We start from the raw sequence: 18,144 nt of genomic DNA, 5'->3' as shown, positions 1-18,144 counted from the left end.
TGCCATGCATAATTTTTTCAATTACTGAAAAGCTGTAAAGCTGCGTAGCACTTTACTGGTTTGAAAAGTACCTTGTTGCACATTGTGTCCTACTGGCCTTACAACTTTGAACTGAGGGGGGCAAAAGAACCAGCTTGTCTATTACACGTGGTGCTTAAACTCAAATTCTCCAACTTAGTGCATTAGATGCTATTTAAAAAATCTAGTCCTAATTTCCTAATTCAGGATCCTGTGGGGTTTTAAAAAATTATATATACATATGTTGTTGATGGACCTTTATTTTATTCATTTATTTATATGTGGTGCTGAGAATCAAACCCAGTGCCTCACACATACTAGACAAGTGCTGTACCACTGAGCCACAAACCAGCCTTCCTGTGTATTTTTTGATGATGGGAATCAAACCCTGGTTCATGTTAGGCAAGTGCATTGAGCCAAATCCCAGCCCTAGGATCCCATGTATGTTTAAAAGCCCTTCTTTCCTTTTGAAATTCACACTATTCAGTTTTTCACTTGGGTAGCTGTTTTGCTTGTAAGCATGACTTTACATAATCTTCTTGCCAGTGGATCAGGCATACCTAATGTTATTTGAAACTGGCAGTCTCCTGAATATGTTAGGAAAGTTTTCACTTAATATGTGAGCATAATTTATCTCAGAGCAGCAGCTGTCCTGTGGTGTTGAAACAAGGCGTAAACACTAATAATGCTAAAAATTTGGAAGGGAAGAAACATCCGATTCTGCACTTCAGCATTTAGTTTCACAGTTCTAGACATTTCCCTAATAAGACCTCACTTGATCCTCATGACTCTGTAAGGGCAGGTATGATTTCCTTGTTATAGGATGGAAACTTAACTATCTGAGGTTAGGAGGTTTGCTACACAGCTAGAAAACTGGCAGGGCCAACCCTACCCAAGTCTAGAGTTCCACCTAGTGAAAGTGCAACTTTTTTAACTATTGCTGTCCAAAACGCCTGGTTTGAAGAAACAAAAACATAAACAAACAAGAACAACAATAAAAAAAAAAAAACCCACACTATTCTAAGCACTTCTTTACAGTTTTATGGGGAGCTGTAAAAATTGTTTCCAACTTTTCCCCCTTGTAACACTGTGAATTCTACTCATCTGTACAGGATTTTTTTTTTTTCCCCACCTGGGAAAGTTTTTTTTAATTTTTTTTCCCTTAGAAGCCATCTGTGAAGCATATTTCAAAAGGAAAAATAAACGTATTATCTAAGAACATTTTAAAAACATGTTTAAACCTGCACATTACTGATACTATCCACACTGAGCAAGATATAAAAAAATGTTGATTCTGGACCACTGCTATTATAAAAAAAAGGGGGGGGTGGATTTCAGTCAGGCATGGTGATGCAACCTGTAATCCCAGTCACTTGGGAGGCTGACATAGGAGGATCACAAGTTTGAGGTCAGCCTCCGCAACTTAGTGAGACCCTCAGCAATTCAGCAGACCCTTTCTCAAAATAAAAAAGGTTGGGAACATAGCACTCCATGGAAAAGCATCCTGGATACCTCAGTATCAAACAAAACAAAAACATTGGTAGTGGAGCACTGGTGGTGCTTGTTAAGACCAACAGGCCAGATGTAATTGAAAAACAGCAATGTCTTAAGAATTACACTCTGCATGGAGTGCTGAGAAAGGGTTGTGACCATCATTCAAGTGAAGAGCCAGGAGAAATCCATTCTCTAGGTTTGCAGGTAAACACTGTTCATTGTCCCACAGATCCAGTGTGAGGATTCAAAAATCAAACAAACTCCAATGTATTGGGTAGTATCTAATATAGAAATCTGAATAAAATGTAGGAAACCTTAACATTATTAAAAGGATACAAGAAAGCATCGTTTCTATGACAAGGAAGAAAATATAACAGTAAACTAGAGGAAAAGGAAGGTGTAGGTAAGTTAAGAAAGAATGATGACAAAATTCATATTAGAAAACAGCAAAGTGACACTAAAAATCAAGCCAGTCATGTGAAAATTAAACTTGAGAAGTTTTCTAGCATGATGAAAAGGAAAGATGACAGAGCATGGGATATTGAGAAAAGATAAGAGTTATCAAAAACAAAAGAAAATACTTTCTCAAAAAGGAAATGAATAGGGAGACAGATTGAATTTTGTTCCAGTCACTGGAGAGACATTTTTAGACTGAGGTAATTTTCTTTCTTAATTATGAGGATAAATAAAAAGTATACAGTATAGAAGAACCAAAGTATAAAAACAAAACTATCCGGGGAACAAAAATTAGGCTGGTCTTAACAGAACTCTTCTGCTATAATGCCAGAAGACAACAGAACAGCATCAACAGGCTTTTCAAAGAAAGTGTGACTGACATTGTAGCCCAGTTGACATTAATGCCCTAAGCAAAGAGAAGAAACCAGAAGAGCCAAAGCTGAAGAAAGTCATGTAGAGCAGGATCATCCCAGGTTGTGCAATTGGTGAGTCTGTTTAAACTGAGTAAGGAACAATCAGAAATTGTTTTGTAATTGTGACTTTCAAATTCTAAAGTTCTTTTTTTTTTAATTTATTTTTTAGTTGTAGTTGGACACAATACCTTTATTTTATTTTTATGTGGTGCTGAGAATCGAACCCAGGGTCTTGCACGTGCAAGGTGAGCGCTTTACCGCTGAGCCACAACCCCAGCCCTCTAAAGTTCTTAATTTTGATGATTCTTCCATAGCTGGGATGTTTTCAAGTACTTTTATTTATTTATTTAAATAAAAAAAGGGGGCTGGGATGTAGCTCAGTGGCAAAGTGTCTGCTTTGCATTCACAAAGCCTTGGGTTTGATCTTTAGTTCCAAAAAAGACACAGGGTGGTGGTAGTGGTGGGGAGTATATGCCTGAGTTTTCTCACATTTGTAGTGCTTGCCAGTAACATTCTCTGCATCCTTCAATTTGTGTCTTTTGTGTTCATACCTAGGGTCTGGCACATAGTGCGTTAAGATAAACATCAATTATCACAGGGCACAGTGTGGGTTAAGATAAATTTATCAGTTATCACAGGGCACACAACAAAGGGAACTTCCTGTGCATCCTATTAAAGAAGATTTGGCCTGGGGGAATAGCGCAGTGGTAGAATGCTTGCCTAACACATGTGAGGCCCTGGCTTCTATACTCAGCACTGTCCCCCACCCCCCCAAAAAGAAGGGATTGAGATTTACATGGTCCTAACTCCTTGATTTATTTTCCTAATGAAATTTAGAACTCTTTCACTAGAAAATAATGTGGATAAAATTACAGGTGGAAATTTTGATTTTATTTCAAAATGATAAATAAACGGAGGCATAGTTCTGACCATGTACTACTTTGGAAAGGCTTGTGAAGTTAGAGAAACAGTTCTGTGAGGGCTCCAGTCAGATCCAGAATGATGCCAATCAAACTTATAATTGGCTACAGCATCACTGATCTTAAGGTTTTTAAAAGTTCTCCACCCTAATTTCTGAATATCATAAAAAGTAAAAAGCACTTTTGTCACTTTTCCCTTGAAAATGTTTTTACTAGTAAGCAAACAGAACTACTTGTTTTCCTGACTTCATTTTTATAGCATAGTAGTTCTGTCAATTTACTTAAAATTAGAGAGGAAAACACCCAGAGATCTCTCAGTGGCACTTGCATATCCACTAAGGCTCACATAAATACTCATGTTTATGTTATCACTTCTACAAAGAGCAATAAAATAATGTTTGTAAATCCTAAGTACAGCAGTAGCAGTTCACACATATTTGATACGCTTCCACACAAGGATTCAGTAAACAACAATAAATATAATTTCCCCTCTTCAAAACAAAAAGGGACTTATAGGGAAAAAAGGAGTTAATTTACTTGGGGTTTTTCAGCACACTATTTTTTGTGTGCTTACAAAGAATTAAAACTATGAAGCTGTATTCATTGAATACTTGCCCATAGTTAGTTACACTTTTTTTTTTTTTAAAACCTGGCTTAAATACATACATCATGGCTTTCTATTAAAAACCTTAAATCTATGGGGATTGGTGGTAGATAAGACTATATTAAAATTTTTTTTCCTCATTAATATCATTAAATTAAAAAAATCCGACATTTCCCTTGAATGTTAAGTTGAAGCCTGATTCCTGCTGGGTCCTCTTCGATGAGGCTTTTCCCTGAGTCATATATTTACTGGAAAGGCTACCTAGAGAAGGGGAAAAAACAAAACCCAACATAAATGAAACAAGTCTCACTTCATCAAAAAAATCATAAAATTACTTCTTATTGTTAATTACAGAATTTTTTTCATCAAAACGATCATTTGTTTTGAATCAAGTAATAAGACTAGATATAAAAAAGTACATATGACATATTAAACATATGCTTAGTCAACTCTTTCTAAATGCAGACAAGCTGCTTAGAGTGATTACTTTAATACGTTTATCCATTTGTTACTTTCATGTTGGTGCAGAGGGCAGATAAACCCAACTTTTCAAGACTCTGCTTTACATAGATTAGTGTCCTCATTTGCAACTAACTAGAATAGATTGCAAAGAATTCTTGGACCAGAAATAAATATCTTGCATCATTACTCTGCAGATTAAGTTTTGGATGGTGACATGGTATTTATAACTAATAAAAGAAAAAAAAGAAATTTATTATATTTATAAGTGAAGGACAGGAAAGAGAATTACTAAGTCAACCATACAGTAGTGCAGTTACTAAAGTTTGTTCTGGAGCCTAAACAAATAGATCAATGCAACAAGAGAGAGTTGAGAAATTCTTTAGAGATGATGCATAACAGAGTACTTGTACATAATGAAGGTTGCAATTTCAAACCAATAGGGGAAAGTATGAATTATTCAATAACTAGTATTGTATCAAATATATATTTTTTGAGGGAGAAAGAAGTTAGTTTCCTTTCTCCAACCATATCCCTGCTTCTTCATTCATTTCCAAAATGAATTACAGAATTAAATATAAGTATAAAAAAGTCAAAGTATAAGCAGTAGCAAATACTTAAAAAATAGTGGGTGGGAGCGTTCCTAAGCATATCATATCACCATACCTAAAGGACTTATAAGTCAATATAGAAAAGATGAACACCAACAGGTATCTGGGCAAAGAAAAAAAAAAAAACAATATACAAAAGAGAAAAAGTGGCTAAATATATGTAAAAAAAGTACTTAGCATTACTAAAGTCAAGAAAATATAGACGTGCATGAAATGAATACCACCAAAATAGTTTTCGTCTGTCAAATTTGCAAAAATTAAAATTCTGACAAAATCAAGTATTTGTAAGGATGTGATGTGTGGAAATAGCTCAGACACTACTGGTGGGAGCTGCAATTGTTTAGCCAGTAAGATGGTAATTTAATAGTATCTAACTAAAATGCACATATACTACGATGTAAGGATTTCACTTGTAGGTATACTAACCTATAGAATCTCTCATACATGCTCAAGGAAGACTCCCACAAGGATGTTCATTACAGTACTGCTTATAACAGCAAAATATAAGACCTAGGTATAAATGCCCATATCCTAGGCAATAAAAACATAAATATTTTGTATTCATATAGTGGAATATTGTACAAAATACTAAATATATATAGCAGCATATAAAAATCTTAAAATTATTTTAACTAGATATGAAAAATAGGTGGGGAATAAAATTCTTATTTTAAAGTTTACAATATGCCATTTAAATGTAAAAATTCATCAAGTACATACATGTAAGAGTTAACTTATAATAATGGATGCTTCTTGGGTAGAGTGGGACCTGAGAGAGATGGGCCTGGTGATGACAGTTAAAGGGTACTTCTACTATATTAATAGTCTTTTATTTAGAATCAAAGATTAAACATTTTTCTAAGAACAGTACTAATGACATGAGAGGCTGAAGCAGGAGGATGGCAAGTTCAAAATCAGCCTCAGCAACACAGCAAAGCCCTAAGCAACTTAGCGAGATCCCGTCTCAAAATTAAAAAAAAATAAATAGGGCTAAGGATGTGGCTCCGTGGTTAAGTGCCCCTGGGTTCAATCCCTGGTACCAAAAAAAAAGAAAAAACAAACAAAACCCCCAAGCCCCCCAAACTATTGGAATTGAAAATGAATGGAACATTTATATAATCTAAGGGAAAAACATAAAATTTATAAAATTTTTACACATGGTTTGAAATCACCTAAACATTGGCTAAATCAAACTATTAAAACAAACAAACATGTATGGTAAACATATCTAAGTGAGGATGAAATAAGAGTTGTTGATGGTGAAGTGAAGATTCTTGTAACACATTTGACAAAGTGTGAATGAACTCCTGTGCAAAAGATGCTCCTAAAAATAGAAATGAATACTGTGATATAAAAATACAAATCCATAAATAAGAAGATGTAATGAAAATGTGAAAAATGTTAAGATTTCAATGGTTATCACAGAAATTCAGATTGGTAAAATATAAAGACTATCCCCATGAAGTCAGTGTTTGAGAAGAATTATTCATTAACTCTCTGGGATTGTCAACAGTTATAGATTGACAGTAGTGGCATCATGGTCAAAATGTACACACTCTAATCTACCATAAGTGAGGATTTATCCTGACAAATAGGCAAATACACAAACATTCATTATAGTGTTACATAAACAGGTGTCCATGTGTTCTCAGCCTACTTGACAGGGCATGTAGGTAAGGATAGTTTTAAGAAAGCCTATTTCCAGGGGATGGGGGGCAGGGATAGGAATGGGAAAGACAATAGAATGAATCAGACATAATGTTAATATATTCATATATGAATACAAGACCAGTGTAATTCTATATCATATATAACCACAAGAATGGGAAGTTATACTCCATTGTATATATGTCAAATACATTCTACTGTCATATATAACTAAAAAGAAAAAATAAACAAAATAGAATAAAAAATGAGCCAATTTCCAGCTTTCCCACTTCTTTTTCCAACACCCCTTTCACAATTATTCCTTTTCCACTTCACAAAAGAAAGGCATAAATCTCCTAACTATCCAAATCTTACTGTGGTGCATTTCCCAGAGGTGAAAAAAACTTGGCCTCTTATATGGAGTATATATACATAGACTTTTTCAAGACAGGAGTCTGAGAATGTCTCTTAAAAGATGCACTGTTCACTCTGTTACTACAGCAAACTGAAACTTAACTCTGAACCTGTGTACTGTGTTATTCAGTGTTTTTTCATAGTACTTTACAGCCTTTTCATAGTAACATTGTGAGGAGGAAAGGAGGCAAACAAAATGCTGATATAGCTATAGTAAATGTGAATGCTTCTAATAAAAACACCAATTTTCAGCTTTTATAAAATTACATTGATAGCGGGTGAACTGGGTCTCTGTGCAGTGAAACTGAAAGATCTATAAGATGTGTTCTTGTAGAAAAAGCAGAAAATAAGTCTTATTTATATGGAAAATTAAAAAAAAATTACATTGATACTGGATGACCAATACAAATAATTTTTGATGACATATCCCTATATAATTTTTGGTCATATAATTAAGAAGGAATTAAATAATTGGATGTCATTGTTAATTAAAATACAGCTTCCATTTCCAAACTCTTAAAGTAATTTATTATTTTAATTTATTACTATAAAGCCTAATGAACTTTCACAATTTATACAAACAAAAAAGTTTAGGATTAGAAATGATAAAAAACTACTTTCACTCACGCAATAAGTAGCACTGATCTAAAGATACATGAATGCATGGGGAAATATTTCATAAATACCTCATTTAATGAAAGTAATTTTCATCAGTAAGTAAACATAAAATGTAAATTTTAATCAAAATATGTAACATTTGTTACATGATCAATGATATAGCCTGAAATTGTAAAAACTCAATGTAGAAATTTTTACACTTTAAGATTTAACAAAAAGCTTTAAAATCCAATTTATATAAATGTTTTTATTATAGATTAAGTATGAGATTAATCAATAGGAACAATTAAATACATAATGATATATTTGTAGACTGGAATATTAAGAAAAGGTATCAAAGAATGATCTATATTCACTGACAATGAGTTCTTCCCATGTTATTTGTAAAACTATTTCTATTTTAAATTTATTATCATAAGGAGGAATGCTTTTTTATTATTTTTTTTTAATGGGTAGGCTTTAAAATTCTGCTCAATGATAAAAGCCGTTTATACATCAATATGAGAAAAGATATTTACCAATGTCTTGCAGCATTTACAATTTTTAAGATTTCACAGCATGGGATTAAAAGGGAATACATGAAAAGACAGAAGTACTGATTTTCTGTTCATTTTTGTTTTAAAAAAGGATGCAGGAAGATGATTCAGAAATGAAAAACTTAATTTTCTGAGATTCTCATACTAAATTGTTATATGCAAATCAGTTATTAGGAATAAAAATCAATTATGACTGGTACTGCATGCAAACTTCATATACTCTGCTTTCTTTCTTTTCTTTTTTGGTATCAGGGATTGAACCCTGGGCTGCTCAACGACCGAGCATCTCCAGCCCTTTTTTAATATTTTATTTAGAGACAGGGTCTTGCAGAACTGCTTTGAACTCTCAATCCTCCTGCCTCAGCCTCCCAAGATGCTGGGATTACAAGTGTGCCCCACTGTGCCTGGCCCCACATACTCTTAAAAAATTTCCAGTGTGAGCTGGGTGTGGTGTTGCATAATTCAAAGTTAGCCTCAGGAACTTAACAAGACCCTATCTTGAAATAAAAAATAAAAAGGGTAAATATGTAGCTCAGTGGTAAAGTACCCCGGGTTCACTTCCCAGTATCAAAACCAAAACAAAACAAAAAACCAAACCAAAACAACAACAACAAACATAAAAAACCCCACAAACAAAAACAACTCCACAGAAATCCCAGGGCTTATTTGCCCTATAGGTTTAAAAGACAAGTTGTGGCAGAATGTAGACGGTTAAAGACAACAACAAATAATTTGCTGACTATAATTTACTGACTGTTGAAATAGATCTGAGGCTCTGTTAGGTATTTTATCTAAATGAAGTTAATCCTCACCATGGTCCTGTGGGGTGTTAGCCCCAACTAACTGATCAGGAAACTGAGGCACAGGGAGCTTGGAGAACCAGACAGATGTCACACAACTAGTAAATAGTTGGGCTAGATTTTAACTCAAATGCCTGACTCTCAAATTTATGTTTTTCACTGCTGCCCCATTTGGGCCTGAATATTTAAGGTATTGTGCTAGGTGTCTGCATGTGGCAGAGAGAAGTAATATCAAACAGCAAGGAAATTTCCAGAACATTCTATCCATTATTATTTTATTAGGGAGTTAATAATTCTATAAATAGCCTAATGGAAAGGACAGGAGCCTGGTACCAGGAGAAGAAAGAACTTGATGGGGTGCTTGGTATTGGTGGGTACTTTAATCTTCTTAGCACCCTGTGAGATAGATGGTGCCAATTTGATAAGACATCTGGAGCTCAGAGAAACTAATTTTTTAAAAAATATTTATTGGGGCTGGGATTGTGGCTCAGCAATAAAGCGCTTGCCTAGCATGGGTGGGACCCCGGTTCGATTCTCATCACCACATAAAAAAATAAAGGCATTGTGTTATGTCCATCTACAAAAAAAAAAAAAAAAAAGATTTTCTCTCTCTCCTTTAAAAAAATATTTATTATTTAGTTATTGTTGGACATAATACCTTTTTATTTTATTTATTTATTTTTATGTGGTGCTGAGGATTGAACCCAGGGCCTTGCTAGGCAAGTACTCTACTGCTAAGCCACAACCCCAGTCCCAGAGAAACTAATTTTTTAACCAAGGTCCACACAGCTAATGTGTGAGAGCAAAAGCTGTCTATACTGAGATATGCTCTTTAGGAAACTACTAGAGTGTCTCAGATATACTTGAACTATGAAAAAGAAGTGCTTTGGGGAAATTAATTCTATTTATAATTGAAACATAGTTCACCTTTGTAACAACATAAATAATTTACAAAAACTTATCCTGAGAAAATACAACAGCATCACAGCTGCCTTATACTTACTCAAAGAGTACAACTTATTGGAAAGAATGCATTTTAACCACCTATAAATTTTTTTTTCTGTAATAAATTTAAGTTGGTAAGTTATTTCAGTAGCTCAAAGATTTATTAATTTAAACCAGAAGAAACCCTAAATTATTGTCAACTGACAATGTCATTTCTATTTCTCTATCATCTGTGTCTCCCCCCAACCATTAAAAATATTATAAAATAGGGGTAAAATTTTACTTTTAAGATGTGTGAAGCTTTTTACGGGGGTGGGGTGGGGTGGGATGGGGCTGGGGATTGAACCCAGGGTACTCTATTACTGAGTTACATTCCCAGTCTTTTTTAGTTTGAGACAGAGTCTCTTTAAGTTGCCCAGGCTAGACTAGGAACTTGTGATCGTTCTGCCTCAGCCTCCCTAGTCATTTGAGATTATAGGCATATGACACAGTGCCCAGCACAAGATGTATATTAGCTTTAGTAGGAATAATGCTGGCACCTGCAGACCTGGTGATACCTCACAAAAATGGTGTCAATGCAATCATCACCATGAACCTTTTCCATGCTTTCACTATATATAGATGCTGTTTCATGTGCTTTTACATAGACTTCTCAATATCCTTACCTGTCAGATATTATGATACCCCCTTTTCACAGATGAGGACACTGAATAAACAGGTTTCTCAACATCACAAAGCTAGGACTCAAACCAGGGAATCTGACTGCAGAACCAATGTTTTTAAACACTGTGCTCTCTAATTCTAGCCAATGTGAACATTTTGACCAAGCAAGGACTGGTATTTTTCCTATGTAAAATGTTTTTGGAAACATCTGCTCAGGGCTAACAATTATAAAAATAACATTCCGTTTGCTTGTTTACACATGGAATCTCCCTGATCCTCAAACTCTCAGAGGATCCATGGGAAAAAAAGTCCCATCAACTGGTTGAGTCTGTTTCCCACACCCTTCCCTCTGGTGGTGTCTTTCCAAGGTCTGCCTGGTTGTGATCCAGCCCATCAGTCTTCTCACCCATCTTTCACGTTTCTGTTGATCAATCAACCTGCCTCACAGTAGGCCCCATTCTCACTTTTCTTCTGCCTATTGGGTTTGGGGGCTGTACCCAAAAGAAAACAAAAACAAAAATTTCTTATTTTTAAGTCTACATATTCCACTGAGAACAATTACATACCTTCTCAGGAATTAGTTGTTTTTATTTTCGCTTAGAACCTCTTACCTGCTTTTCATGTACCAACCCCTTTTTGTGTCTAAGTGAAGATTTCTGATTCCTTTTCTTTGAATGATCTGATTTCATTCTACCAACCAATTTCAACCTCTATTTCTTTTAAATTTTCATTGTGAAGAGATGTGATGCCACTTTAAATGCTTTGTCCAATCATTAAACTGCCACCTACCCAAGTGTGAAACTCACACATCAAAGAAATGTCTAGCTCTGTTTAGATCATTATTTAGACACTTAAATATTTGAATAAGTTAATACTTCTATTAATTCTTGTGTTAATAACTTAAGAGACAACTGAATACTCCTATGTCCAGAGCTTTATGAGGTTGTAATCAAGGTACCTTGCCTTGACAGACTGGGCCAGGGAGACCATGGAAGGAGAGCTCTCTCTGCTGTGGGCTCGGGAACCTGCTTTGGATCTGCAATGGCTGTTCCTCAATAACTGACAATGATGCAAAGGGACAGTTAAGAATCCTCACTCTGTACCTGGCATAGGCATCTCCCTAGTCTAAAAGCAAACACTGCTCCTACCATTAAGATGCAATAGTGTATAAAAGCTGAGCACAGAATACAGTAGTTCTCACTTATCCCAGGGGAATGGGTTCTAAGACCCCCAGTGGATGCCTGAAACTGCAGATAGTACTGAATCCCATGTATACTAATCTTTTCCAATACACACCAATGATAAAGTTTAATTTATAAAGAGATTAACAATTAAATAAAATGATCATGATAATAAAATTATGTGAATGTGGTCCCTCTCAAAAATACCTTATTATACTATTCTTGCAAATCTTGGTTGACCACAGGTAGCTGGAACTACAGTAGAGTGAAACCATAGATAAGGGCAATTATTGTATGTGGGTTGCTTTATATTACATTCACACACAGTAGGTTATACCTACGAATTTTTAAAGTTCAAAAAGTTTTCTTATAAACTATATAATCATTTAAAAAAAAAAAAAACAACGACTACACATGGCCTGTTTGCTTAATTTCCAAAGAGGAACTGATAAAAAGAGATTGATTAAGCTAAGTTACTTAGGGTGTCTGCAGGTCAGGACTCAGGTGTTTACACTGTGTTTTAATTTCATTCTTTCTTACTAAAAAATGCTAAAAATGTTAATCAGTTAAAGTCACTTTGCTTTTGCTCTTCCAACTCAATTTTATCCCTCCCCTTTCAGGAACTAAAAACTATACCTCAGATCCTTGCAGCTCCCCACCCTTTCTTTCCCTTCCAGCATGTTCCATAGGTTAGGGCCCTGGCTTCTACCCACAGCTGAGGTTAGGCAACCTATACTTCCTCTTCAAGCATTTCTTCACTTTACTATAGTCGGGTTTTTTTCTCCTCCACTCCAAAGAAATGTTGCTTTTCAAAATCAATCAGTTCCTCATTGCCAAATCCAATGTTTATGACAAATCCCATGTTTAATTCTATCTATGTCTCAACAGAACTCTGAGCTGCAATTAAGTCAAGCCCTCCTCTGAGAAGCACATTCTCCACATGGTCTCCAGGATCTTTTTCTCTAGTTCCTTCCCTTCCCTCAGTGACCACTTTCTCTCTTTGCCTCCTTCTATTTCCAGTCTCCAAAGCTTTTCTTTTCCATGTGTTTACATGCTAGTGACCTCACTAAGACACAGGGGCTTGAAATACGATGTATACAGTGACAATGCCCACATTTGGTTTTGTAGCCTGAACTTCCTTTCTAAACAGATGCCAGGTTTGTATGTCCAACTGGCTACTTGACATCTCTCCCTGGCTATCCACAGCTATCAACTGACCTCTACTTCTGTCTTAATTCTTTATGCCAAAGACAGTGAATCTAACCTCCATTCCTTCAGTGCTCAGGCTAAAGGCTGCAGTGTTATCTTTGACTCATTTTGTCTCATACCTGACCATCCAATCCATCAATAAATCTTGTTGGTATTCTTCAGTATGTGGAACTTGACCTGTCCTTACTTCTTCCACCTTTTCTAAGTCTAAGCTACCATCTCTCTCCTGAACTACTGTGGTAATGCTCTGGGTTTTTTTGTTTTGTTTTTTCCTTCAAGTGGAACTGGGAATTGGATCCAGGGGTGTTCTAACATACCTCCAGCCTTTTGAGACGAAATCTTGCTAAATTGCAGAGGGTGGCCTTGAACTGGTTATCCTCCTGCCTCAGCCTCCAGAATCACTGGGATTATAGGCATGTGCCAAGGCTGCTCCTCTAGTTGTTTTCACCCTAATCTCAAACTAGCAGCCATAATAAACCTTTTAAAAGGGACTTCAGATAATATCACTCTGTGGCTGAAAAACTCTCCAAGAGCTTTTCATCTCACTTGGAGAAAAAAACTCCAGTCCCTCCACTGCCAAAGGAGCTTCAGATTTCACCTCTTATCAACAACCCTCCATTCCCCTCCCTCACTCCTTTCCTGCAACAGTGCCTATGTGAGGATGGAGGACAAGAAATATTTTTAGCTGCAACTCCAATTTCCTCTTCACTTGTCCTTTTATTTTATTTGATTCTTGGCTTTAATGTTACTTCAGCAGAGGACACTTTCCTATCCAATATTCTCTTTCCCTTTCCTGTTTTATATCTTCTTGGCATCAGTTGCTGTATGATTACTCTTTCTTATTACTTTTTCATTTATCATTATTTTTTATCTTCTCTGTTGATAATGTACAGTAAATGAAAGAAGGGGCTTTGCTTGTTCACTGTGGTATATGGAGCATAGAGTTCAGTGCCCTGCAGTTAAATAGGTGGGGGGCTTAATCAAATCTGTTGAAATAATACATAAGTGAAATAGCTGAAAAGGAAAGAGTGGAGGAGTGTAGGCTATTATTTTCCTTTTCTTCCTTTGGTGCACAGCAAACAATCTCTATTAAGAATACATGGCTGGCCAGATGGTGGCAATTTTAAAGCAGAAATAAAAAACATGGGAGGGGAACAATTAACTGAGCACTGTGTTTCTTACTGGGGTAGAGGGAGAGGTTAAGAATCACCTGGAACATTCAAAAAATACACAGGCCTGTGCTGAATCACTGAAGAATCATACTTAGGAAATGAAAGTGAGGGAAAGCAAGTGTATTTCTGAAAGTTCCCTCAAAGGATTCTGATGTCTGGTCCCTGTTTAACCCACTTAGTTAAAGGAAGAGTCTCAAAAGGCATGTGGTAAAATATGCAGTAAATAAAATAACACACATTTTTTTTTTTAAAACCCACATACCTGACTGGGGACTCAAAAATATTGTTGTTTTTTGTTTCTTTTTGTCTTCATGTAAAAGCACTGCCTAAAAAATGAAATAGACTGGTTTACAAAAGAGAAAGGAAGAATGTCTGAAACAGCCTTAAAAATGAAACCATTTCCAAGGAGAGCTGAAGTTAGGCTTGTGGGTGGCAGAATTTTGCAAGTTAATTGGAAAGACAGACACACATGCAGGAGTACTTCAATAAGGCCCTGCTGTCTGGTGCCCCGCAAACCTCTCCACACAGTGCACACACACGTGGCGCAGAGGCTGGGAGCAAGGAAGGTTAGTTAGCCAGGAGGAAGGAAGGCCCAGAGCTCAGGAAGTGTTCCATGAATAAAAAGCATGGCTTTGAGCTAGGTTTACCTGAACAAATGTACCAGCTGGTCTCAAAGGGCTAGGTGAAGAAGGGGATCCAAACACACAATCTGACTTAGTTATACCTAAAGGAAGAAAGTGGCATTTTTTTTTTTCCTACTTTAAGTTGAAAGCAGTAGGATTTTTTTCCCAAACTTTCACAGAGAGACTTTTCGACTTACAGAAACTCACTCAGTATATTGCATGGACAACATAATAATTCATTTGAAGAAATGAAGAGGGAATAGCATAATTTTTAGATAGGCAGAAGCTGATTATTTTTCATTGCTACCAAAGGAAATCCACCATATCCCTCTCTTCCTATCTCTCCTCTTATCACATGATGACTGCTTAATGTGTAAATATTGCATTCTGAGGAAACCAAGTTTCTAGTTAAGAGCCTGTCCTGAGGTTTGCTAATCCCACTGCCACCACAATGTCCTCTACCTCTATCTGATCTGCTACTGCCCTCTCAGGTTTTGATTTTCTTGTTTTGACAGCTGTGCTAAGTGAACAACTTAAGATCTGCTACTAGAAAGAAGGAATCCATTAAAGTTGGGAGAAATTCATCACTTTGTTGTACTGAAGAGGAGCACAATGATAACCTGCCATGGGGATGTTCATAAACACGGAACTTGAATTTTTATAAAGGGTGGTCTACAAAAACTATTTTGGTTAAAACCATATTCAATCTTTTTAAAAAAAATTTCTATTAGTTACTGATGAACCTTTATTCATTTATTTGTTTATGTGCAGTGCTGAGAATCAAACCCAGTACCTCACACATGCTAGACAAGTGATCTACCACTGAGCCACAATCCCAGCCCCTTAATCTTATCTTTACTATTTATAGTTTTCTCACCCATAAAATGGAGATATTAGCACCACAGAAAATAATGGGGCTATTGTGAAAGTAAAATTAGATTATCCATGTAAAGTACTAAAATAGTGCCTGACCTAGAGTAAATGGTCAATGAATGTGCCCTTATTCTAATTTCTTTTAATTATACTTTCCTCTTATAAAGGAAAATCACATTATTCTGGTGTATGTTCTAAGCTGGGTCAAAGTTCTAAGTTCCTCAGAAGTGGGGCAAATCTAATTTTGGTTATGAGAGCCAGCTGAAGCTGTTATCACACCATATATATTTTAGCCCTATTTTGAAAATAAAGAAAATTTTTGAACACTTTTTTTCTAATAAAACTACTTAAAAAAATAAGAATGGGTGGCCTAAGAATTGTCTCTCTTAAGTAACAAGATATTGCTATATTGTTGAATATCATATAATAAAATGGAAGAGAGACAAAGATGCTCCAAAAACTACAAACACCACAGTAATTTTAAGGAATCTGTAAAGCATTGTTAGCTATTATATGCTGTCTACTAACATATACAATTGAGAATAGCAACTGTCTACGTTACTATTTCTCAGGGTTTCTTTTCTATCCTTATGAAATTGTACCCACTGGCACAGGTCTGTTCTAAGAAACAAAATGAAGAGTGTACAAATCGCCTTGTAAATTAACTTATTTTGTAAATAAGTTGTAAATAACTTATTTTGCACATATAAGATACACTTATTCTTAATAGTCTGTTAAAAAAGTGTCAACAGTGGACACCTTACCCATTTAATAAAAATGGCCAATTTGTATCCAGCAACTCAAAAGGGCAAAATTTGTGAATGAATTTTGTGTGTGTGTGTTTAAGATACAGTCTTGCTATAATACCCAGCTGGCTTTAAACTCCTTGGCTAAAGTGATCCTCCTGCCTCAGTCTTCTGAGTAGCTTGGACTATAGGTATATGCCACCATTGCACCTGGATTAGATTTCTGTATGATTTTGAACTACTGACTGTATCTCTTCCGCATCCTAAGAATAATCATACTCATTTGTCAAAATTACCAAAATGATAAGATCTAAAGATAAATTCCTCTATAATTCCCCTTAGCAAATATAGCCATTGCTAACTGTGTAGTATATTCCCTTCTGTTCCCATTTCTATGCATGTGCTTGTTTATATATGAACAAAAATACAAGTAGCTCACCTATATCCAGACTCTGGGTTCTCAGACAATTTTGGCCACTGCCTTGCCTAGTGCTGGGCACTGCTTTGATTTTAAAAGTGCACATACTGAGTAGAGAAACTGAAGCTGTAGTTTGTTTTCTAGTTATTAAGACTACACTTACAGGTATTGGGGATTAGTACATATTCATTTCACCAATAATCTTAGAAAAGCCTACCAAATGACTTTCATAAGATTCTAAATAAAACAAGGAATCAGAATTTAAGGAAGGGATGACTTCCCTTTTTTGGAAAAAAACAAAACAAAACAAAAAAAACACCTTCCTTTTTTAGGTAAATATATAGGAAAGAAATCTAAAAAGGAGGTCCGCCTTGAGATATTAGTGCCAACACCAAGGTTTGACATGTATTCATACCTGGAGAGCCTTTAAACTGTGGACATTCCTTCTTAATGTGCCCTTCTCTTCCACAAATGAAACAACGTTTTTCCCTTAAGTCTTTGTCATCTTGTCTCTTCCATTTTTCCATGGGTGGCCTGAGAATCTTTTCCCTGCCCAGGTCAACAGCTGCCCTCATTGGCTTGGCTTTCTGAGCTGCACCCTGTGTGGGTTTGTCTTCTTTTGTTGATACCTCTCTTTCTGTGTACTTGTTTTGAATTTCTTTGTCCTCTTTGCTTCTTTTTTCCTTGTTCTCAGGGAATCTTTGGTTCAGGGTATCTTCCTGATCTCGCCGTCGCCTCACTCTGTGGAAGATATTATACTGATAGGAAAAATCTAAACAAAAACCTTACAAAATATCCAGATAATTCCAGGTTTAGGACATAATCAGGAATAGAAGATATCAACAGACTTAAGTCCATCTTCTCTGTTAAGAAGCTACAGTTGTACACCAGTATCCATGGAAGTCTGGTCCCAGGGTTCCCCATGGAAACCGAAAGCCACAGATGCTCAAGACCCTTTTATCAAATGGTGCAGTGCTTGTATGTAATTTACACAAATCCTTTTGTTATATCTCCTATTATACTTTATATCATCTCTAGACTACTTATAATAACATAAATACTATGTAAATGGCTGTTATACTATATTTCACAAGAAATATTAAAAAAACAAGTCTATAAATATCTAATATAAATGTTTTTTTCCATATACTTTTGACCTGCAGTTTTCAAAGGATGTGGAACCCATGGATACAGAAAGCTGACTGTCGTACCTCAGGGCTTATTGGTGTGTGTGTGTGTGTGTGTGTGTGTTTTCCATTTTCAAAAACAAAAAAATATATGGCATATTTCAAAATAACAGAGAGAGGAGATCTTGAATGTCTCA

At 35.7% G+C, this 18,144-nt stretch overlaps 1 protein-coding gene across 9 annotated transcripts in view; it reads right to left on the bottom strand.

Moving 5' to 3' along the window:
• Positions 1-3,250: 3,250 nt before the first annotated feature.
• Tut7 (terminal uridylyl transferase 7) overlaps positions 3,251-18,144 on the bottom strand; it is a 59,336-nt gene continuing 44,442 nt past the window's right edge. For 3 of the 9 annotated variants that reach the window (XM_046425917.2, XM_046425918.2, XM_046425919.2), the window contains exons 26-29: positions 17,236-17,561; positions 14,808-14,884; positions 14,423-14,486; positions 3,251-4,166 (exon numbers count right to left, since the gene is read on the bottom strand). In XM_046425917.2, coding sequence (XP_046281873.1) covers positions 4,060-4,166; positions 14,423-14,486; positions 14,808-14,884; positions 17,236-17,561 — 574 coding nt within the window. In that variant the 3' untranslated portion in view covers positions 3,251-4,059. Of the gene's footprint in view, positions 4,167-5,401; positions 11,090-14,422; positions 14,487-14,807; positions 14,885-17,235; positions 17,562-18,144 lie in introns of all 9 variants that reach the window. The other 6 variants (XR_009225065.1, XM_058573100.1, XR_009225067.1 and 3 more) reach the window with 6 other exon arrangements.

The sequence above is a fragment of the Marmota monax genome, unplaced genomic scaffold (genome assembly GCF_021218885.2).
Source record: "Marmota monax isolate L192 unplaced genomic scaffold, Marmota_monax_Labrador192_F-V1.1 WCK01_AAM20220418_F8-fsc00265, whole genome shotgun sequence".
Lineage (NCBI taxonomy): Eukaryota > Metazoa > Chordata > Mammalia > Rodentia > Sciuridae > Marmota > Marmota monax.
The sequence above is the reverse complement of the archived record's forward strand: the minus strand, read 5'-3'. Positions and strand labels throughout refer to the sequence as shown.